This window comes from Dendrobates tinctorius, unplaced genomic scaffold, assembly GCF_039654945.1.
Source record: "Dendrobates tinctorius isolate UK_male_01 unplaced genomic scaffold, ASM3965494v1 ptg000079l, whole genome shotgun sequence".
Lineage (NCBI taxonomy): Eukaryota > Metazoa > Chordata > Amphibia > Anura > Dendrobatidae > Dendrobates > Dendrobates tinctorius.
In genome coordinates this window covers 1,788,497-1,812,942 of record NW_027361747.1, presented here as the reverse complement: position 1 = coordinate 1,812,942, position 24,446 = coordinate 1,788,497, and the positions used below count along the sequence as shown (strand labels likewise).

The window sequence follows — 24,446 nt, the reverse complement described above, 5'->3', positions numbered from 1 at the left end:
ACTGTTTCTCGTCGTCAGCTTCCTGCTGTGACGACGAGCGACGCGTGGAACCGGGCGGGAGGACGCAGGATCGCCTGGTGTGACAGGTAAGTAGCGACCCCCGTCCCCAGCGATTTCGCTAGTGAGATCTGCCTGTGTGGCAGCTCACTAGCGACCACTTAGCGATGTACCAGCGATCCTGACCGCGTCATATCGCTGGTACATCGCTAAGTGTGACAGTACCTTAAGTCTAGCACCCAAAGATTGTATACCAACAGAAAGGAGGGTGGTCGAGGCTTGATAAGCGTCCAAGCCACCATCACCGATGAAACAAGGAGTATCCAGGAATACATAAGAAAAACGGCAGCAAAAGATGAGATGCTGAGAGAATGCCTAAGGCAGCAATAACAACAGATCTGGAAGGAATAACAGGAACATGAAGCACCATGGCAAGACAAGCCGCTGAATGGGATGTCCCATAGATTATGGAGGTGGCTTACATGGAGAAATCCTACCAATGGCTGGAGAAAGCTGGACAACGAGACGGCACAGAGGCACTAATCATAGCTGCACAAAAGCAAGCACTAAGTACAAGATCCATAGAAGCAGGAATCTACCACACATGACAAGACCCAAGGTGCAGACTATGCAAAGAAACCTCAGAAACCATCCAACACACAGAGGCAGGATGGAAAACGCAAGCAGGGACAGCGTATACTGAGCGCCACAACCAAGTAGCGGGAATTTTATACAGAAACATCTGCATGGCATATGGGCTAAGCCCCCCTAAGTCCAGGTTGGAGACCCCAGAGAAAGTGGTGGAGAATGAAAGGGCTAAAATCCTGTGGGACTTCAAGATCCAGACGGATAAGCAGGTGTTGGCTAACCAAACAGACATTGTCATGATAGACAAGGATCAGAAGACAGCAGTGATAATAGATGTGGCAGTGCTAAGTGCGGGCAACATCAGAAAGAAGGAATATGAGACGCTGGAGAAATACCCGGGCCTCAAAGGAGAACTGGAGAAGATGTGGAAGGTGAAGACAACAGTGATTCCAGTGGTGATAGGAGCACTTGGAGCAGTGACCCCTTAGTTGGAAGAATGGCTACAACAGATCCCAGGAGCAACATCTGAACTCTCTGTCCAGAAAAGCGCAATGTTGGGAACAACTAAGATCCTGTGCAGGACCAACTAAGATCCTGCGCAGGACCCTCAAACTCCCAGGCCTCTGGTAGAGGACCCAAGAATGAGAAAGGACAACAAAGACCACCCCCAGTGGGGGGTGAAAAGGAAGTTCTTATACACACAATGAAGGAAATAAGTATTTGACCCCTTGCTGATTTTTTAAGTTTGCACAATGAAAAAGACATGAACAGTCTATAATTTTAAGGGTAGGTTAATTTTAACATTGAGTGATAGAATATCAAAACTAAAATCCAGAAAATCACATTGCATAAATTATATAAACTTATTTGCATTTTGCAGTGCGAAATAAGTATTTGATCCCTCTGGCAAACAAGACTTAATACTCGGTGGCAAAACTTTTGCTGGCAAGCACAGCAGTCAGATGTTTTTTGTAGTTGATGATGAGGTTTGCGCACATATCGGAGGAATTTTGGTCCAGTCTTCTTTGCAGATTATTCCTAAAGCAATAAGATTTTGAGGCTGTCACTTGGAGCTTCAACTCCCTCCATAAGTTTTCTATGGGATTAAGGTCTGGAGACTGGCTAGGCCACTCTATGACTTTATTGTGCTTCTTTTTGAGCCACTCCTCTGTTGCCTTGGCTGTATGTTTTGGGTCATTGTCTTGCTGGAAGAAAAGTCACAACCCATTTTTAATGTCCTGGCGGAGGGAAGCAGGTTTTCACTCAGGATTTTACGGTACATGGATCCATCCATTCTTCCATTATGCGGTGAAGTAGTCCTGTGCCCTTAGCAGATTAACAGCCTCAAAACATAATGTTTCCACCTCCATGTTTGACAGTGGGGATGGTGTTCTTTGGGTTATAGGCAGCATTTCTCTTCCTCCAAACACGGCGAATTGAGTTAATGCCAAAAAGCTCAATTTTTGTAATCTGTTGTGTGACAAAGCCTCTGCTGTGTGAATGAGACAGCTCTGTGTCACTGATGTCTTCACACAGCAGCAGATTTGGTGCAGTGTATGTGTGAGCACTGTGTCTCTAATGACACAAATACTGATGGGAGCAGCCTGTCCCAGAATACAGGACGATTTTCCCTCCTCACTGGTTTCACTTTCCATAGATCACTGTTCAGTGTGTGTCTGGGGGAGGAGCAGCTCTCTGCTCTCTGCAGTGAGGCTGCTAGAGGGGGAGGATTTGTTACTGTGTGATGAGGGCTGCTTCATGTGGACGGGGAGGGCCTGTAGCTATGGAGGGTGGCGTTGTTGCTATAGAGGGCATGTTTGGAGTAGAGTAGGAGGTTATGACTAGTTCTCATTTCAATGCCATAACACACGCCCCCCTTGGACGTTCTGTTCAGAATATCTAGAAAACTGTGCAAACTAGTGACAGAAAGTACCGTATTTTTCGGACCATAAGACGCACTTTTTCCCCCCAAAATTTTGGGGGAAAGAGGGGGGTGCGTCTTATGGTCGCAATGCACGGTACCTGGTGCGCTGGTGGCAGCGGGCGAGGCTCTGCGGTGCGGTGGTGGCAGCGGGCGGCGCTCTGCGGTGCGGTGGTGGCAGCGGGCTGTGCTCCGGTGCAGGGGCGGCGGCTCCGCCGGCGTTTCTTCGCAGCCCGGAGGCCCCCCGCACACCCCTTGCTGGGCGCCGCCATGTTGCTGTGGCCTCCGGGAGCATGGATGCCGGCAAGATGGCCGCCGGTCCGGGGACGGCGCATGCGCAGCTTCAGATCTCGTGCCGAGATCTCGGGAGACGAGATCTCGTTGCCGAGATTTGAATCTCGCCCCCCAAGATCTCGGCACGAGATCTGAAGCTGCGCATGCGCCGGACCAGCGGCCATCTTGCCGGCGTCCATGCTCCCGGAGGCCACCGCAACATGGCGGCGCCCAGCAAGGGGTGTGCGGGGGGCCTCCGGGCTGTGAAGAAACGCCGGCGGAGCCGCCGCCCCTGCACCGGAGCACAGCCCGCTGCCACCACCGCAGAGCCCACCTGTCCCTGCCACAGCTGCCCCTGCCCACCTGCCCCTGCCACAGCTGCCCCTGCCCCAGCACAGCTGCCCCTGCCCACCTGCCCCATCACAGCTGCCCCTGCCCCAGCACAGCTGCCCCAGCACAGCTGCACCTGCCCAGCTGCCCCTGCCACACCTGCCCCTGCCACACCTGCCCCAGCACAGCAGCCCCAGCTGCGCCTGCACAGCCCACCAGCCCCAGCCCCAGTGCAGCTGCCCCAGCACAGAGCCGCCGCCACCGCACGAGCCTGGACCACTGAATGACCCCTGTGACTACTTCTCCACCTGTGCCGGATCCTTTCCCAGGTAAGCTGAATTCGGACTGTAAGACGGACCCCCATTTGACACATTATTATTTTTTTCCCTATTTTCCTTCTGAAAATAGGGGTGCGTCTTATGGTCCGGTGCGTCTTATAGTCCGAAAAATACGGTAAATTACTTATTGTCATGATTCTGCAGCCCAGATATGTACTGAGATTATGTGAAAAGCCCGGACAACCCCTTTAACAAGTTCCCTCCTGTGTAGTTTTAGGCTGATCTCTCACCTTCCTTATGATCAAGAAACCACACGAGGTGAGATTTTGCATGGTGCCCCATATCGATGTTGATTGACAGAGATTTCAATGCCGAGATCTCCATCTGCGCTTGCGCGGCGGCCATTTTCCAGGAAGCAAGCCACCGCACAGGCATTGATGGAACGGCAGAGCCCCCCACGCAGCACGGGACAGAGCCCGACGGCGGCGGCAGGCACCGGGGGACCCAGCGCGGCAGCGGCAGCACCCGAGGGACCCAGCGCAGCGGCGGCAGCAGCACCCGGAGGACCCAGCGCGGTGGCGGCAGCACCCCGGGGACAGAGTGGGCGACAGCACCCTGGGGACAGAGTGGGCGACAGCACCCCGGGGACAGACCGGTAAGCAATAAGACGCCTGGATTATAAGAAGCACCACCATTTTATTAAAAAAACATTTTTTCCTATTTTTCTCCTCAAAATTTGGGGTGCGTCTTATAATCCGGAGCGACTTATAAAGCGAAAAATACGGTATATTAGATATAATATATATTTTTTCTGTATAAATAAATGAGAGATATATATATATATATATATATATATAGATAGATAGATAGATTTATTATTAGATTTTTATTTTTTCCAAATGATAATATTTTCTCATTAAAAGGATTATCAATAGTAAATAGGTGGTGTTATGAATGACAGCCGGCACCCCTACTGATCGTGTGTTTTTGTGGCGGACGTAATGAATGGTGCTGATTAGCGCGTCTAGCACAGCACAACTCCTGTTCTGTTCTTTTGTATAGATGCTGTACTGTGGCAGCCATATGGAGTAAGAAACAGCTGATCGATGGGGGTGTCAGACCCTCACCGATCTGAAAATATCCTGTTAATTGGTCATCAAATAGCTGTGCCCGCACAACCCTTTTAATTTACACTATCCTAACTTTTTCACTCGTGAGATTTCTGTATGAATGCTTGAGAACGACAGAGTCAGAGAAGTCTCTGCTTTATCCTAATTATGTCATGTAAACTATAAATGATAGCAACTTTAAAGACTATCTTAAAAGCAAACTGTCAGCAGGCTTTTTCTGCTAACAGCATTATGTAGGGATCGATACCCTGATTCGAGTGATGTATCGCTTACTCGGCTGTGTTCTGTTGCTTCAATAAAATCATTGTTTTGTCACTAGGAGCTTATCATTAGAGGTCTATGTGTCTCATGCCATGTAGTCCAACCACTCTCCCATCAATAAGTGTTTTCTGCCTATGCTGTGTGAACACAGAAAGCTGCCAATCAGTGGTGTGGACGGGGTTATACAGAGCTCAGCATTCAGAGCACTGCTAGATCTGCAACAGAGAAAACTGTGATTTTATCATGACTACAGCACGATAGTAAGCAAAGTGAGACATCGCTGGAATTGGGGTCTCTGTCCCTACATCATGCTACTCTCAAATGGTATAAAAAACCTGGTGGAAGATTCCCTTTAAACCCTTACTGACATCGGGCGTACATTTACGTAGATGTCAGCCTCCCTTCCTTTGATGTGGGCCCACATCGTTCCCGGGACATGTCAGCTGTTTTGAACAGCTGACGTGCCCGCAATAGCCGCGGGTGGAATCGCGTTCCCCCACGGCTATTAACTAGTTAAATGCTGCTGTCAAACACTGACTGCAGCAATCGCGCTGGAAATACGCGCACCAGTGACCTGCGTCACGTCATCACGAGTCAACGGTGTGTCGGCATGACAACCCGAGGTCTCCTGGAGATCTCTATGGTTGTCAGTGCCGGCTTGCTGTGAGCCCCACCCAATGATCGACGCTCATAGCAAGTCAGTAATTCATCTACATAGAGGCAAACTGATCATCGTCTCTATGAAGCAGAGCCGATTGAGTTGTGGCAGCTTCTAGTCTCCCATGGAGACTATTGGAGCATGCCAAAAGTAAAAAGAAAATGTTATTAAAAGTATAAAAAAATAAAAGTTCACAAATCGCCCCCCTTTCGCCTCATTTAAAATAAAACAATGAAAAAAAAAATCAAACATACAAATATTCGGTATCGCCGCTTTCAGAATCGCCCGATCACATAAGGATTAACCCGATCAATAAACGGCTTGGCGAGCAAAAAAGTAAAAACTCCAGAATTAAGTTGTTTTTTTTTTGCCGCAACATTGCATTAAAATGCAATAACAGGCGATGAAAAGATCGTATCTGCACCAAAATAGTATAATTAAAAACGTCAGCTTGGCGCTCAAAAATTACCCCTCACCCAACCCGAGATCAGAAGAAATGGAGACGCTGCGGGTATCGGAAAAAGGCGTATTTTTTTTTTTTTTAAACAAAGTTTGGAATTTTTTTCCACCAATTACACATGTGGTCAAAATTGTTGTTACCCCTCATTTAATGACAGAAAAACCCACAATGGTGACAGAAATTAACTTTTATCTGACAAAAGTAATAATAAATCAAAAATCTCTGAAAATGAACAAAGGAAAGTCAGACACTGCTTTTCAACCATGCTTCCACAGAATTAAAAAAAAATAAAACTCATGAAATAGGCCTGGACAGAAATGATGGTACCCTTAACTTAATATTTTGTTGCACAACCTTTTGAGGCAATCACTGCAATCAAACGATTCCTGTAACTGTCAATGAGACTTCTGCACCTCTCGACAGGTATTTTGGCCCACTCCTCAAGAGCAAACTGCTCCAGTTGTCTCGTGTTTGATGGTTGCCTTTTCCAGACTGCATGTTTCAGCTCTTTCCAAAGATGCTCAATAGGATTTAGGTCAGGGCTCATAGAAGACCACTTCAGAATAGTCCAATGTTTTCCTCTTAGCCTTTCCTGGGTGTTTTTAGCTGTGCGTTTTGGATCATTATCCTGTTGCAGGACCCATGACCTGTGACTGAGACCAAGCTTTCTGACACTGGGCAGTATATTTCTCTCTAGGATCCCTTGATAGTCTTGAGATTTCATTGTACCCTGCACAGATTTTAGTCACCCTATGCCAGATGCAGCAAAGCAGCCCCAGAACATAACAGAGCCTCCTCCATGTTTCACAGTAGGGACAGTGTTCTTTTCTTGATATTTTTCCGTCTGTGATGTGATGTGCCTTTGCAAAAAATTCAATTTTTGGCTCATCTGTCCATAGGACATTCTCCCACAGAAGGTTTGTGGCCTGTCAACATGTAGCTTGGCAAATTCCAGTCTGGCTTTTTTATGATTTTTTTTTTTTTTTTTCAACAATGGTGTCCTCCTTGGTCATCTCCCATGAAGTCCACTTTGGCTCATACAACAACAGATGGTGCGATCGGACACTAATGTTCCTTGAGCTTGAAGTTGAACCTTTAATCTGTTTAGAAGTTTTTCTGGGCTCTTTTGTTAATATTCGTATTATCTGTCTCTTTGGTTTGTCATCAATTTTCCTCCAGCGGCCTTGTCCAGGGAGGTTGGCTACAGTCCCATGGAGCTTAAATTTCTGAATAATATGTGCAACTGTAGTCACAGGAACATCAAGCTGCTTGGAGATAGTCTTATAACTTTTACCTTTAACATGTTTGTCTATAATTTTCTTTCTAATCTCCTGAGAACTCTTTCCTTCTCTTCCTCTGGTCCATGTTGAGTGTGATACACACCAAACAGCAGAGTGAGTATCTGTAGCCCTCTATACAGGCCCACTCACTGATTCCAAGATTGTAGACACCTGTGATACTAATTCGTGGACACACCTTCATTTATCATGTTCCTTTTGTCACATGATTTTCAGGGGTACCATCATTTCTGTCCAGGCCTATTTCATGAGTTTTATTTTTTAAAAAATTCTGTAGAAGCATGGTGGAAAATTAAATGGCTAACTTTAATTTGTTCATTGTCACAGATTTTTTATTTATTATTACTTTTGTCAGATTCAAGTTATTTCTGTGACCATTGTGGGTTTTCCCTTCACCCATGACAGCACACCTGAGAGAGGGATCCGCCCCGCCAGGACAGGAACCTACTGAGATATAAGGGGCGGCACCTCTCTCCCGCTTCAGTTGGGTTCCTGTCCTGGAAGGGAATCCCACTGTCAGCGATGCCTACCATAGATAAAGGTCCCAGGCCCGTCCCGGCTCGGGAAGAACAGGGTGCCTCACCTGTAGCGCCGGACATTGGGTCCTGGAAGCACAGTCCCCGGTGGTCCCTCGGGCTCCGGGTTCGTGTGGGCGTGTGTGTGGCGGCTCCTGGAGGCTCCACCGCACCTCCCTCCCCCCGCGCATGCCCGCGGCCTCGCTCCCCCAGAGTACCTAGCGAGGGAGAGCCGCGGGCATCTTCCGGCCGCTGACGTCAGCGGCGCAAAGGATCATGGGCGCGCCAACTGACGTCAGCTAGGCGACGGTGTCATGGCGCCGGGTGTGACGCCGGCCGGCTTTTCCGAAGCGGTCGGCCGGCGGTCGCAGGGGGGAGGGGAGGAGACACCCACCAGGACGGAGGCTGGTTATTTAAACAAGGAGAGCGGTATGGCGTGCCGTCAAGCATGGAGTCAGAGCAGGAGCGATCGCTGTCTCCACCAACTCTGCCTCCCTCACAACCCTCCGGCCGCAAGCATGGAAGCCGTTCAAGCAGCAGTCGCCCCAGCCGCAGGTCGGGGGACTCCTCAAGATCCAGAGAGCACAGATCACGTGCTCCAACGCAGCCTCCGAGTCCGGTACCCTTGCTTACGGGTGGTGCGTGATCTTCGTGAATGCTAGCAATCTGTTAATAAGGGTTCCCTGTTGTATGTTTAACCCCGTAGGAAAAGCCTAAGAAAGCGGGGAGCAAGAAGAAATATAGGGATTGTGCCATATGTAAAAGCCCCCTAGCAAGAGACTGGCAGAAAGACGTCTGCGCCAGTTGCATCCAGCAAACCATGGTAGAAGAAGCGCCTAGTTTCGCAGTCAACCTTATATCGGCCCTTAGGTCAGAGATGGAAGGTTCAATTAAGACCTTGTTGAAAAAAGGTAGAATGAATCCCCCCTAGTTCTCCGTCAAACTCCTCTTCGGCCTTGTCTCAGACTGAACACCCATACTCCTCATATTCCTCAGACAGTGACACGTGTGGTAAGCCATGTTTTCCGGTAGAAGACACGGATGCTCTCCTTAAAGCCATCAGAGCAATAATGGGCCTACATTAAGAAAAAGCTGCTAAATCCTTGGAAGATGTCATGTTTGGGGGACTACAAGAGAGGAAAAAACAGACCTTTCCAGTTAATGAAAAGGTCCAAGCACTCATTGAGAGAGAATGGAGGAAACCCGAGAGATCAGGGGCTCTTCCCTCCACCTCTAAGAGACGGTACCCCTTTGAGCATAAGGATGCAAAAATATGGGACAAGGTCCCAAAGATTGACGCAGCGGTGTCCTGGCCCTTCCAAAAAAATCGGCTCTGCCCTAGGAAGACTCAGAGGTTCTTAGGGACCCGCTAGTCAAAAAAGCAGATTCCTATTTAAGGCATTCATGTGAAGCAACAGCAGGAGGAAGCCAGCAATAGCGGGCACCTGCACGGCACGTTCCCTAATGATTTGGCTGCAGCAGTTAGAAGAGAGACTAGTGTCAAAAGTCCCAAGAGAAAAAATATTGTCTGATATGTATCTTCTGCATGGGGCAGCAGCTTTTTTGGCAGACACCTTGGCAGACTCTATGAGGTTGACAGCTAGAGCGGCAGGATTATCAAATGCCGCCAGACGCGCATTGTGGCTTAAAGGCTGTCCAGGTGACCTGCAGTCTAAAGCTAAACTGTGCTCTCTCCCCTGCGATGGTCGTTTTTTATTCGTGAAAAACTTAGATGATATCCTGGAGAAAGCAAGCGATAGGAAGAAAGGCTTTCCCAGATTCCCGGCAGATCAGAGAAGGCCGCCCTTTCGGAGAGGAAGATTCAACAGTGGTCGTCCTCCGGCCGATAGAAGAAGATGGGAAGAAAAAGGGAGTCTGGATTTATGTTTGGTGGAGGCACCTCCACTTCAAAAAAACCCCACAATGATGTCAGCATTCCGCTAGGGGGGAGATTGGCACTCTTTTCTCAGGCCTGGGGAAAGATCTCTTCCAATACCTGAATCCTTTGCATTGTAAGAGAAGGCCTGAAGATCCCCTTTATTTGCCAGCCAAAAGCAGCGTTTGTCATGACCCCTATCAGGAAGGCGATCGAAGAGCAGTTGGCCTTAGAATCAGAGATCCTGAGCCTGGTAGACAAGCAGGTCCTTTCCGAAGTCCCGAACATACAGGAGGGAATGGGGTTCCATTCCCCCCTTTTTTTGATGATAAAAAAACCCAGATCAGTCGTTCAGGACAATCATAAACCTCAGAGGCCTCAATCGGTGGATAAAAAATCAGACCTTCAAGATGGAATCGGTGGCTACAGCCATAAAAGTGCTACATCAAGATTGTTTTATGGCCATAGTCGATTTAAAGGATGCATATTATCACATTCCCATCCAGCCAAGTTATCAAAAATACTTGAGTGGCTCTCTATTTCCAGGGCGTGCTCAGGCATTTCCAATTCAGGGCCCTTCCGTTTGGCATATCTATAGCCCCGAGGGTCTTTACCAAAGTCATAGCGGAGGTGATTGCCTTCCTCCGAATTCACGACACAGTCATAATACCCTATTTGGACGATTTCCTAATAGTGGGCAGCTCAGAGGACCACTGTACGGCACAGTTGAGCCGTGTGACCAACACCTTACAGGATTTAGGGTGGATGATAAATTTCAAAAAATCGAGACTACAGCCCCTAAGAAAAAAGACTTTCCTAGGATTTATCCTGGATTCAGAGCAGCAAGCTTGTCTGCTACCGGATACCAAAATAGAGAAGGTGGAGAAGGTGACTTTGGCTGCTCGAGACCAACCTCACATGACATTGAGAAACGCGATGTCTCTACTAGGTACCCTGACATCCTGTATTCCGGCGGTCAGGTGGGCTCAATTTCACACCCGACAGCTTCAGGGGGAGGTACTGTCAGCGCAAAGATTGCTGAGAGGGCGTTTAGAAGGAAGACTGGAGCTTTCCTTAGAGGCCTGAGACTCTCAACTGGTGTTTAGACAGGACAAACTTGGCTTCAGGAATGCCATGGGACAGACAGACGACTGATATAATACTGACAGACGCGAGCTCCTCGGGGTGGGGGGCACATCTAAGGGGTCATGTGGCCCAGGGTTCCTGGAGGCCTCAAGAGATGGACGCATCTTCCAACCTGAGACAACTGTGGGCAGAGAACAAAGCCCTAAGCCACTTAATTCCCCTACTCAGGGGTCGCAGTGTCCGGATCTTGTTGGACAGCAAAGTAACCCACCAGGGAGGTACAAGATCACACTCCCTAATAAGGGCAGCGAGCGACATTTTTTGCAGAGCGGAACAACACCTACACTCCCTAACAGCCTTGCACATAAAGGGGGCAGAAAATATAGAAGCCGATTTCCTGAGCTGCAATACTCTGAGGCAAGGCGAATGGGCTCTAAATCGGTCCGTTTTTCAAAAAAATAACACAGCTTTGGGGGAAACCAGTGATAGACCTCTTTGCCAACAAAAACAACAGGCAAATAGAGAGGTTTTGCTCACTAAACCCGAGGGAAAAGCCATGGGCAGCGGACTCATTGCAGATTCCGTGGGACTTCAGACTAGCCTATGCGTTCCCCCCAGTGGCCCTGATCCCAACAGTAGTCAGGAAGATCAGGAACGATCAAGCCAGGGTGATCCCAATAGCCCCATTTTGGCCAAAAAGGCCCTGGTTCGCTCTGACACGAAGGATGTCCCTCTCAGATACATGGGTTCTGTCAGAAATCCCGGACCTACTAGCTCAAGGTCCAATATTCCACGCTCAGGTCAAGGGGTTCCATCTGACGGCGTGGAATTTGAAAGGTCGCTTCTAATGGATAGAGGGTTCTCTCCCGGGTTGGTGGCCACCCTGCTAAAGAGTAGGAAGCCAGTGACAGCCAATATCTACGGCAGAACATGGAATAAATTCCTGCAATTCCTATGTAAGCCGTTAGAACAAGAGCCCCCGATTAGTGCCATCTTGGAGTTTTTACAATCAGGATTGCAGCTGGGGTTAGCGGTAAACACTCTTAAAGTTCAGGTATCTGCACTAGGTGCACTCTATAACTGCAACTTGGCAGCAAATAGATGGGTAGCCAGGTTTATCAATTCCTGCCATAGGTCTAGGCCTATCCCAATACCTAGCCCCATGGGATTTAAACTTGGTACTAGAGGCCCTTACAAAAGAACCATATGAGCCTTTACAACAACTACCCATAAAATATCTTACCCTAAAAACAATTATTTTATAGTGGCCCTTACATCGGCCCGTAGAGTAAGTGACTTGCAGGCTCTCTCAGTGAATCCACCCTATACACAAATTTTTCAGGACAGGGTGATATTAAGAACAGACCCCGCTTTTCTACCTAATGTAGTTTCAGATTTCCATCGAGGTCAGGAGATTATCCTTCCATCCTTTTGCGAAAATCCAAAGAACTCAGGGGAGGAAAAATTCCATAATTTGAACCTTAAGAGATCCCTGCTAGAATATATATCTGTCACTAGCCAGTGGAGGAGGTCCCAGTCCCTATTCATAGCTTTTCAGGGTGCCAGGAAAGGCTATGGGGTTTCAAAAGGGACTATTGCCAGATGGATTAGGGAGGCCATTAGTGTAGCCTAGTCAGCTAGTGGTATCCCGATTCCTGACGGCATCAAGGCTCATTCCACCAGAGCCGTGGCGACCTCCTGGGCTGAAAAGGAAGAGGTATCGATTGAACAAATTTGTAAGGCCGCTACCTGGGCCTCACCTTCAACCTTCTTTAAGCACTATAGATTAAACCTATCCTCCTTGGCTGACTTAACCTTTGGTAGAAGGGTGCTACAAGCGGTGGTCCCTCCCTAAGGTGTTTCGAAGTCTCCAAAAATCTCTCAGGTGTGCTGTCATGGGTGAAGGGAAAGCCACCATGGTTACTTACCGGTAGCCAGTTTTTCCGGAATCCATGACAGCACCCGTATATTCCCCCCTCTTTTCACCGTATAGGTGTGCACGATAAGTAGGGTGCATTTGTGTGATGTGATGTTGGGATTAGCATGTAACTAACTGGGAAGTCCTCTCATGCTCTGTAACCAACTGAAGCGGGGGAGAGGTGCCGCCCCTTATATCTCAGTAAGTTCCTGTCCTGGCGGGGCGGATCCTTCTCTCAGGTGTGCTGTCATGGGTTCCGGAAAAACCGGCTACTGGTAAGTAACTATGGTGGTTTTTCTGTCATGAGACGAGAGGAAAGAGTGAAGCCAGCTCACCTGTTGTGGCGTGTTGTCAGCACGGACCGCAAGAGGACCACTTGGAAGCAATGAATTGTTTGTGCAATCGTTATTGTGCAGCTCTGACAAAGAACACATTAAGCGTTATCGCTTATTGCCTGCGGAATGCTGATTTTATTCTGAATCTTCAATAAATAGCCCTTGGTATCATGAGACGAGGGGAACCAACAATTTTGACCATGTGTATAGATAACATAGAACCGAGATATGTTTGGTGTCGATGAACTCGTAATGACCTGAAGTATCATAATGGTAGGTCAGTTTTAGCATTTAGTGAACCCAGCAAAAAAGCCAAACAAAAAAACAGTGTAGGATTGCACTTTTTGCAATTTCACCGCACTTGGAATTTTTTTCCTGTTTTTTGGTACACGACATGGTAAAACCAATGGTGTCGTTCAAAAGTACAATTCGTCCCGCAAAAAAACAAGCCCTCGCATGGCGATATTGACGGAAAAATAAAAAAGTTATGACCCTGGGAAGAAGGGAAGCGAAAAACGCAAAAACTAATAAAGCTCAGTGGGTTATGGGGTTAATCAGAGATTGCTTTTAACATATTTATGGACAGATATCAATGTATTCATCCGTAGTGCGCATGTGCAGAAGGCAGTATGTGGAAATCATTTCTGATACCAGTCTTCTTCACTTAGGCCCCATCTACATGTCCGTCTTCTACCTTTGTTTTTCATGGACAGATCAGATACCTTTATAATCTTTGGGCAAGTTCATGTCTGTGTTTTTTTGTTTTTTTTTTGTTTTGTTTTTAAACCAGGTTGTTAGGGGAAAAAAAATTGAGACTTCCTTATTTTCATTTAATTAGGAATTAGAAATGTAAAAACAAATGACTTTGGGGAAGAACCAGCAGACCGATGGCATTCCTATGTCATCCGGGTGTTGTGAACTGTTGACACGTCGTCTAGATATGAGCTGCATTACCACATAACATGTGGACAGTTGTGCTGTTTTTGGATGAAAGCAGCCATGTTTTTGTAAGCCTGTACAACCCCTTCAGCTTTATCGTCTGTCCATTGAATCCTCGGACAAATGAAAGCATTAGGGTCTATCGATATTTTTCTTAATGTCCTGTTCTTCCCTGTAGGATATGGACATGCACTATGAAGCGTCAGATACCTCCGCCATGGCCCGAACGTCCAACCTTAATGAGGAACTGGGGCAGGTACGTCTACCCAAAATCAGTCCGTTCAAAACATGCCCTTTATATAATTTTTTTTCCGGACACGAATTTCCTTTTTTCATATATATTTATAGGTAAAATATATATTTTCCGATAAGACTGGGACTCTGACCTGCAATGTCATGCAATTCAAGAAGTGTAGCATCGCAGGAATTGCCTACGGGTAAGTAGAAATTCTTAGAATATGGTAAATGTGACTTATTAAGGTCTGGTCACATGCTGCAGGACTTGTTCTGTAATCCATAGCAAAGGCCACGTCTGGAAGAAATTAGCCACATAAAGAAGATGCTTTGAAAAGTCTCTTTTTGCAATAAAACCTGCACAGATTTTTTTTTTTCCTACAGTGCATTAAATGGGATTTGCTTAACCCCCTGACTTGCATTGTACTTTACTTTGCTGTGGATTTTGGGGCACATTTGTGATTAGGTGTACAGTGCACCCCTGACTGATTCCTCCACCGTGGCTGACTCCCTGACTTTCCCAAATGACCCTAGTTTCTGGGTGTTTTTGGAAACCAGACCCATAAGAATTTGGAAACCAGACCCATAAGAATTAGCAGATCATCCCAGCTGTCACTTTATTCAAGGGGTTGTCTCTTGTGAACTCAGTTTAACTCATTAATACATAATTGTAAAATGCAAATAACTAGCTTAAGCTTGTGTGCAGACATTGGGTCAGAAAGCAATGCTGAGAGATCAGCTCTGAAGTTTGCACAATTGGGATTACAGCTCTGAAGTTTGCAGAATTGGGATTACAGCTCTGAACTATATTCAGCTTCTCATTGGTGCATTGTATTTATCAAATCATCCAACTCCACACCAAAGTGGGGCTTAAAGTTACAAATACATTTCTAACCATAGGTAATACAAATGGAGATTCAGTGGCGCTTGTGTATGAGTGTAATTCCAGCAGCAAACACTAAGACACCTGTCACAAGGGTGTCAAAGAAATAAGGTAAAATAACTAATAATATTAGTGTGCGCTTGGAACACTCAAAGAAGAGGGAAATCTAAATTGGGTGGTTATAGAAAAAAAAAAAAAACCCTCTTAGGGTGGTTTCACATTAGCGCTTTTTAAGCGCACGCACGGCCGGGGGTAGCTCCGCCCCCGAGCCGGCTCTCTGCCCGGCGTGCCCGCCCCTTGCTTGTAGCGCCGCCTCCTAGCGCACAGCGGCGCCTGCGATCGGCGCACCCTATCTTTAGCATAGGGTGCGCAGGCCGTGCGCTAGTTGCGCTTTGACCTGCGCACTTTTGACGGTGCGCCGTGCGCGCCAAAATCCGAAAAGTTTGATTTTGGTGCGCACGGCGCACCGTCAAAAGTGCGCAGCGCAGGTCAAAGCGCAACTAGCGCACGGCCTGCGCACGATCTGCGCACCCTATGCTAAAGATAGGGTGCGCCGATCGCAGGCGCCGCTGTGCGCTAGGAGGCGGCGCTACAAGCAAGGGGCGGGCACGCCGGGCAGAGAGCCGGCTCGGGGGCGGAGCTACCCCCGGCCGTGCGTGTGCTTAAAAAGCGCTAATGTGAAACCACCCTTATAAGTGCTCTTTATGTAGCTGGATAATAGCGAGAAAATAGCAATTAGTAATAGTCAATTGTAAGACCTCAGAAGAAGTGCTTAAGGGAAAAAGAATATATATAGATGCTGGTGGCAATCTTAGTTCCAACCTGAACAATCACAAACTAAAAAGGCATGAGTGAGGGTAAAAACCTGAAATCACTGAATAGGTTATATACTGCAGGGTAATTCTCCCTGATAGTAGCTTAAAAAAAAAAAAAGTCAAAGTCAAATTGCAAATTGTGAACGGCTGTGCAAAGTAGCCGCAATAGTAAATGCACAAGTCAGAGAGCGGTACCTGTAAAGATAATGCGATGCGAAGTCCTCACTCCAGTAAGCGGTGCAAGTTAAAATAGCGCTTTTTGCTCCAGCGCTTGGAAAAGGAGGGGGGGGGTTTGTACACTGGGGTATAGACGAGTTACAGGGGCTGCCCCGGCCGGTGGCAGCCTCCTGTCAGTGTACCTCCAGCTGTGGAGCAGACGTGAGCGGCCTCTCGTGCTCCCGGCGTCTGTGAGCTGCTCCAGGTATACAGGACCTTCGTGATGTGAGTCAACAAATGACCACGTCAGTTTCACTTGCTGGTGGTTGCGACGGGGACCAATGGACTTTCCAACATGTTTCAAAGACTAATTGTCTTCTTCCTCAGGGATCTTTGTGATTGTTCAGCTTGGAACTAAGATTGCTACCAGCATCTATATATATTCTTTTTCCCTTAAGCACTTCTTCTGAGGTCTTACAATTGACTATTACTAATTGCTATTTTCTCGCTATTATCCAGCTACATAAAGAGCACTTATAAGAGGTTTTTTTTTTTTTTTCTATAACCACCCAATTTACATTTCTAACCATGTCAGAAGTGAGCTGAAAAGGTCGTCATCAGGGACAAGAACCGGTTCAATTCCAAACATCAGAAGGTCTTTGGAAAACATTCAATAACATATATATACAGTGTGTGTGTGTATATGTATGTATGTGTGTATATATATATTTATTTTTTTTTAAGTCCTTGCTCTTTCAGTGTGTGTGTGTATATGTGTATATATATATATATATATATATATATATATATATATATATATATATATATATATATATATATATATATATATATGCTTTTGGAAAACATTTATTTATATATATATATATATATATATATATATATATATATATATATATATATATATATATATATATATATATATATATATATATATATATATACACACCGTATATACTCGAGTATAAGCCGAGCCCCCTAATTTTGCCACAAAAAACGGGAAAACTTATTGACTCGTGTATAAGCCGAGGGTGCACAGTGAGTGGCCTCAGTTATCTGCAGTGTGTGGCCCCAGTTATGATGCACAGTGAGTGGCCTCAGTTATCTGCAGTGTGTGGCCCCAGTTATGATGCACAGTGAGTGGCCCCAGTTATGATGCACAGTGAGTGGCCCCAGTTATGATGCACAGTGTGTGGCCCCAGTTATGATGCACAGTGAGTGGCCCCAGTTATGATGCACAGTGAGTGGCCCCAGTTATGATGCACAGTGAGTGGCCCCAGTTATGATGCACAGTGAGTGGCCCCAGTTATGATGCACAGTGTGTGGCCCCAGTTATGATGCACAGTGAGTGGCCCCAGTTATGATGCACAGTGAGTGGCCCCAGTTATGATGCACAGTGAGTGGCCCCAGTTATGATGCACAGTGAGTGGCCCCAGTTATCTGCTCAGTTTGTGGCCCCAGCTTTTCTGCACAGTGAGTGGCCCCAGCTTTTCTGCACAGTGAGTGGCCCCAGCTTTTCTGCACAGTGAGTGGCCCCAGCTTTTCTGCACAGTGAGTGGCCCCAGCTTTTCTGCACAGTGAGTGGCCCCAGCTTTTCTGCACAGTGAGTGGCCCCAGCTTTTCTGCACAGTGAGTGGCCCCAGTTATTTCCACAGTGAGTGGCCCCATCATGTTGCTGCTGCCGCTGCCTCCCTTACAAAAAAAAAAAAAAACCTGTATGCTCACCTCAGTCGCTGCCCCCTGCTCATCAGCCTTGCGCTCTGCAGTGACTGTGCAGGCAGAGAGCGATAGCACCCTCTGACCTGAATGTCACTGCAGGGGACGCAAGACAGCAGAGCGCAAGGACAGGTGACTATGCGCATATTTAATGAGCGGGTACCACGTGACCGCTGAACCATGAAGAGAGCAGCGCCGACAACATGGAACAAGCAGGGGAGCTGCAGAGAAGGGTGAGTATGATCTGACACCCCCGCTCCCCCTCCCCTGCCGATCCCCCCCGGTATATGACTCGTGTATAAGCCGAGAGGGGGACTTTCAGCCCAAAAAGATGGGCTGAAAATCTCGGCTTATACACGAGTATATACGGTGTGTGTGTGTGTGTGTGTGTGTGTGTGTGTGTATATGTATATATGAATGTATGTATGTGTATATCTATATATATATATATATATATATATATATATATATATATATATATATATGTATGTATGTATGTGTGTATATATATATATATATATATATATATATATATATATATATATTATAATATAATTTTTTTATTTTTTTTTAAGTCCTTGCTCTTTCTATACTGTGGAGTCCAATGGGCGGCCCTACTTTGTGATTGACAGCAATCTTTTTAAGCACTTGGGTACAAGAATGACTGCCAGTTAGAGATTAGGACCTCCCATTGGACTCCTGAGCATCGAAAGAGCTGGGATTTAAATAGCATACATGTTATACTGAATTTCTTCCCACGAATCTTTGTATCGTTTTACTCCTCTCCTGCAACAAGCTGTCCACGGATTGCACAACGTTTTCAAGGTAGAATGGCCATTGAGGTACATGGCGTCTGTTAAGAGACTGTACTGTCGGATCTACATCATAAGTCGCATTAATACCACGGATGTTAATACCGCAATATACTGTATATATTTTCGGCTTGGCTATACATAATAATTTTCTGCACAGTCCTAAAATAGAAGGCAAGCACCATCACATTATTCCACACATCCGAGCCATGAAATGTGTATACAAGAGACGCAGCCGACAGTAAAACTGTTTTACCCTTAGGTGCACATTCATGAAAAATTAGCTAATCCATGTAGCGAAAATTGTAGAAAGGAACGGCACTCACCGGGTAGTGTAGTCAAGGCTTTATTATAAAAGCATATCAGCGGGAGAACGGGTGCAGGAAGAAAATAGCAACCAGATCCAGAGGTCCGCTCCGAGGTCAGTGCTCTGGCAACGAACACTAAACCAACCTCCAGCCTCGGTTGCCAGCACTTCGAACGCTTCTCCAATTGGATGAAACTCGTTAAGACTATAGCAAGGTTAGTCCACATTGTGAGGTCTTCTAACAACTGTTGCTATTTCCTTCCTGCACCCGTCCTCCCGCTGATATGCTTTTATAATAAAGCCTTGACTACACTACCCAGTGAGTGCCGTTCCTTTCTACAATTTTCGCTATAATAATTTTCTGATTGATAACCGTTTCTTTTAATGTTAGTGTTTCCTGTCTTTTAGTCTTCTGACCATTGATATGTGATCAGTAATCCTCTCCTATGACCGGTTTGGGTTTTATGCTCTAGCCTTAGGGAGCTACAACCGTGAAAGTGAGCAGTGGAATAGAGTAAATCACTAATGTATATGACCAATTGGTGGCAAAAGCGAGAACATCGGGACCAAAGCCGCATTCAGACGTCTGTTTTTGTATACAAGAATTGCAATACCTCCGCTTGCTTTGTTTTTTTGCAGACACACGGTCTGCAAAAAACACGTGTGAACAGCCTCTTAGATTATAATGGGTATGTTTTCAATCCGTGAAAAAAATATGGATAGAAAACAATGTAAAAACTGAATGTCTGATTGCGGCCTCACCCTTTTTCTGTGTAATGCTGCTCAGTGACTTTAATTCCCCAGGGCAATGCTTTTCCTCTTTCCTTCTTGTGCAGTCACTGTCCAGACCTGGAGGACAATAGGTATTGTGAAGATGACTGGTAAGCGGGGCAGGCCTCCCTCTGTTGCATGCGTGCATTGTGCTTGTCTTCTCCAGCATGTTAGGAGTCATGTAAATGGGGAATAAAGTTACTTTTTTATAGATGCAATACTGAAGTGCTCTTTTATAGTTAACAGTTTAGATATTTTGGCCATTTTCCAAAATATATTTAAGATACAGACTCTCAGCTTTAGTTTGAGGGTATTCACATCCTAATTGGAGTAAGGGTTTAGGAATTACAGCTCTTGAATATATAGCTGCCTTTTTTAAAGGGAGCAATTGTGAATGGACAATTATCTAAAATGCTTGTTATCAGGGCTGTGGAGTTGGAGTCTGTGTCATGGTAATTGAGGAGTCTTGAGTCGACATTAGAGGTTTGGCTTACTGACTCCACAGCCCTGCTTGTTATAGGACTGTATGGGCTATTCCAACATTAATTGTTCAATTAAGCAGTCTGGAGTTGATTTCAGGTGTGGCATTTGCATTTGGAAGCTGTTGCTGTGAACCCACAATATGCGGTCAATGGAGCGCTCAATGGAAGTGAAATAGACCATCATTACGCAGAAGAAAAAGAAATCCTTCAGAGACACAGCTGAAGTGTTAGGAGTGACCAAATCAACAGTTTGGTACATGCTGCAAATAAAGAGCACAGTGGGGTGAGCTTGGGAACTCAAAAAGGCTGGGACGTCCGTGGAAGACAACAGTGGTGGATGATCGAAGAATCCTTTGAATGGTGAAGAGAAACCCCTTCACAACATCCACTCAAGTGAAGAACACATCCCAGGAAGTTGGTGCTTCAGTGTCTAAATCTACCATAAAGAGAAGAATTCATGAGAGAAAATATAGAGGGTTAACTACAAGGTGCATTCCATTAATCGACCTTAAAAATAGGCCAGATTAGACATGTCCAAAAAAAAAATCTAAAGAAGCCAGCCCAGTTCTGGAAAAGCATCCTTTGGACAGGTGAAACTAAAATCAACTTGTACCTGAATGATGGGAAGACGAAAGTATAGAGAGGGTTGAGAATGGCTCATGATCCAAAGCACAGCACATCCTCTGTAATACATGGTGGAGGCAGTGAGATGGCGCGGGCATCAGTGGCTTCCAATGGCACCACGTCACTAGTGATTATTGATGATGTGAGTGAAGACAGAAGCAGCCGGATGAATTCTGAAGGGTACAGGGCGATACTTTCTGCTCCGATTCGGCCAAATGCATTAAGTTTGATTGGACGGCGCTTCACTTTACAGGTGGACAATGACCCAAACCTGTGAAAGCAAGCCAGGAGTTTAAGGCACAGAAGTGGAATATTCTACAATGACCAAAACAGTCACCAGATCTCAGCCCCATGAAGCAGCATTTCACATTCTTAAAGGGTTGACCAGTCCAAATTGTTTAGTGTGCAGTCACTCTGTGTGTGACTGCAGACTTATGAATCCCCCCAGCGAAAGCACGGTGCGATGCGGCGATCTGACTGTTTCTTAGTCGGGACTGGAGGGTATGTTATGAGTTATGCATACTCCAGGCCAGAGCCTGACTCGTGGGCGTGACCCGACTACCTACACTTGTATTGAGGGAGTCCATGCCCGACTAGTGTTTCGGCTGTCCAGTAGGCGTGGCCAACAAGAGGGAGTCGCCTTGCTCCGTTTAAGTGTAGGGATTGGACATGTTCTGATAGGGAGTATGGATAACACATACATACCCTCCGGTCTCTGCTCAAAAACCAGCGTGACTGCAGACTTGTCAGTTTGTAGAAAAATGATTGCAATTCCTAAATGTCTCACAGGATATTTTTGTTCAATCCTTTTAATTAAACCTGAAAGTCTGCACTTCAATTGTATCTCAGTAGGTTCATTTTAATTACAAAATAATGGCCTGCAGAGCTGAAATCACAAAGATTCGGTCACTGTAGAGATATTTCTGGACCGGACTGTACATGCAGCTCAATGCAGGAGTCCACCTAGAAGATGGCAGCACTTCTTTAATCGCTTTTTGAAAAATGAACGTGGAATTATTTGTTTAAGATGTTTCTTAAAAACAAGAGCTCCGGAGGTCGCAGCGCAAATTAAAGTGATTTTGTAACATCTGTCCCTTGCGGAGCTCTTCAGAGTGTAATTATCCCTGAGCCGTCTGCGAGGACTCTGGTGTACGAGTCCAATCTGTTCAGTTGCCGCCTCTTTGCTTTTCACTGCGTGATTACATAAACGACGCACATGTAGAATATATCCTATGGTGTTGGTGAGACATTGTGTAAGATCTACTTGTGCCCGTAAAGTTTAGGAGGTTTATTGCTTATTTTATAAAAGTTGACATTTCTTTACACACTGATTCTGGCACATTTTCAGCCCTAAAATCTGTATGAAAACAGCCTAAATTGTGATACCCGTGGATTTCAGTGCTGTTCATTTATGGGTATTTTTGGATAGTCCTTGTAAATACAAGCGATTTGGTAATTTGCTGCTTGTTAAAATTTTCAGCCGTTCTTGAGATATTAACACTTTGTTGAAGCGCGCGGTTACCTCCTAACCACAGCCATCGTCAGCACAGTGCTTACAAACTAAACTGCAGCTGTGGTCGGTCTCCTAGGCCAGGGGTGGGCAATTGATTTTCCTAAGGGGCCACATGAGACCGTGACTGTTGTGGAGAGCCAAATCAATAGACTGAAATTAATTATTCTCAATATTTATATTAAGATATTGCATTTAATTTTAATTATTCTATATTAATGTTTACACTTAGGTAGGAAGGAAAGATCATCCCCGCGCTGCCGCGAGAAGAATTCCAAAAATTGTAGAGGTTTCAGAGTGGTTTATTCTACCCGTTTCAGGGTTCAGGTGACCCCTTCATCAGGACATACCACAAATATTGTACCATATTAATGTTATCACTTCTTATTGAGCAGAATTAAGTATGCTGACATCCCCCTATATACTGTACCATATGAGCCTATACACAGCCCTCTATATATCGAATGAACCCGCACACAGACCTCCAGATATTGTATGAGCCCGCATATAACCTTCTATATACAGTATGAGGTCCCACATAGCCTCCTAGATAAAGAATGAGCCCCTACATAGCCTCCTATATACAGTGAGCCCCCACATAGCCTTGTATATACAGTATGAGGTCCCACATAGCCTCCTATATAAAGAATGAGCCTGACCTAGCTTCCTATATACAATAACCCTTATATACAGTATGAACCCCCACCTAGCCTCGTATATACAGTATGAGCCCCCACCTAGTCTATATAAAGTGAGACCCCACCTAGCCTCATACATACAGTATGAGCCCCCACATGGCCTCCTATATATAGTATAAGCCCCCACACAGCTTCCTATATACAGAATGAGCCCCACCTAGCCTCCTATATACAATGAGCCCCCACATAGCCTCCTATATACAGTATGAGTTCCCACATGGCCTCCTATATATAGTATAAACCCCACATAGCCGCCTATATATAGAATGAGCCCAACCTAGCCTCTTATATACAGTAACCCAATATACAGTATGAGCCCCTTAGTCTACTATATGCAGTGAGCCCCCACCTAGCCTCGTATATACAGTATGAGCCTCCACATAGCCTCCAATATGCAATATGAGCTCCCACATGGCCTCCTATATATAGTATAAGCCCCACATAGCCTCCTATATATAGAATGAGCCCCACCTAGCCTCTTATATACAATAAGCCCCCACATAGCCCCTCTATATACAGTATGAGCGCCCACATTGCCTCCTATATACAGTATGTGCTCCCACATAGTTTATAAACAACATGGCCCCTCTATACACAGTATGAGCCCACATTGTCTCATATATACAGTATGAAGCCTACATTGCCTCATATGTACAGTATGAGCGCCCACATTGCTTCCTATATACAGTATGTGCTCCCACATAGTTTATATACAAAATGGCCCCTCTATACACAGTATGGGCCCACATTGCCTCATATGTACAGTATGCGCCCCACATTGCCTCCTCTATACAGTATGAGCCCCCACATAGCCTCCAATATATAGCATGAGCCCCCACACAGCCTCCTATATACAGTATGAGCTCTCCACATAGTCTCCTATAGACATACATCCCATCCCATACGCTCTGCTCTCTCCGATGCATTGCCTCTGCAGTACACAGCTGACGTCATGAAATTTCATCATCCCGTGTATGCGGATAGCGGTGACAGCTGACAGATGCCAGGGGAAGGCATGGTGCAGCATGAGGGCCACTTTTCCAGCCCTTTATTGTCTTGGTCCTCTGGCCGGGCTGGAACAGCCAGAGGGCCGGATGTGTCCTACGGCCACACTTTGCCCAGGTCTGTGCTAGGCCATGAGCTGTAAAGATTAAAAAAAAGTGTTAGTCTCCCAAAACAACTGTAAATTATAAGAAGCAATGAATTGCAAAAGTGCAAATTTTTATAATCACTCACCAACATTATTCATAACATCCATCTATGAAGGTATCCAGACATTTATTAGCCTCACTAGGTTCAGCGTGGGGATCCGTGGTAGAACAAATTACAAATTTGCTGTGTCTGATTTTTCCGCATAAAAAAATGTTGTGTGAACTGCCCCCATAGTCCTCTTCATATTATTATAAATACATGAAGACTAACTTAAAAAAAAGTTAGTGCAAATAGCTCAAAAGGTACAAATTCTTGTTTCTTAATGCTGCCCATGACATACTCCATAATATTAAACATGGGAAATAGTCCAAACGCATCACAGAAAAGAAATGGATGACTCAAGCC

The 24,446-nt window shown here is 45.8% G+C and overlaps 1 protein-coding gene across 6 annotated transcripts in view; it reads left to right on the top strand.

Annotated features, from left to right (window-relative positions):
- Positions 1 to 24,446, top strand: part of ATP8A1 (ATPase phospholipid transporting 8A1) — a 311,188-nt gene that overhangs the window by 117,053 nt on the left and 169,689 nt on the right. For 4 of the 6 annotated variants that reach the window (XM_073583432.1, XM_073583430.1, XM_073583436.1 and 1 more), the window contains 3 exons: positions 14,042 to 14,119; positions 14,212 to 14,300; positions 19,641 to 19,685. In XM_073583432.1, coding sequence (XP_073439533.1) covers positions 14,042 to 14,119; positions 14,212 to 14,300; positions 19,641 to 19,685 — 212 coding nt within the window. The remainder of the gene's footprint in view (positions 1 to 14,041; positions 14,120 to 14,211; positions 14,301 to 19,640; positions 19,686 to 24,446) is intronic. The other 2 variants (XM_073583434.1, XM_073583433.1) reach the window with 1 other exon arrangement.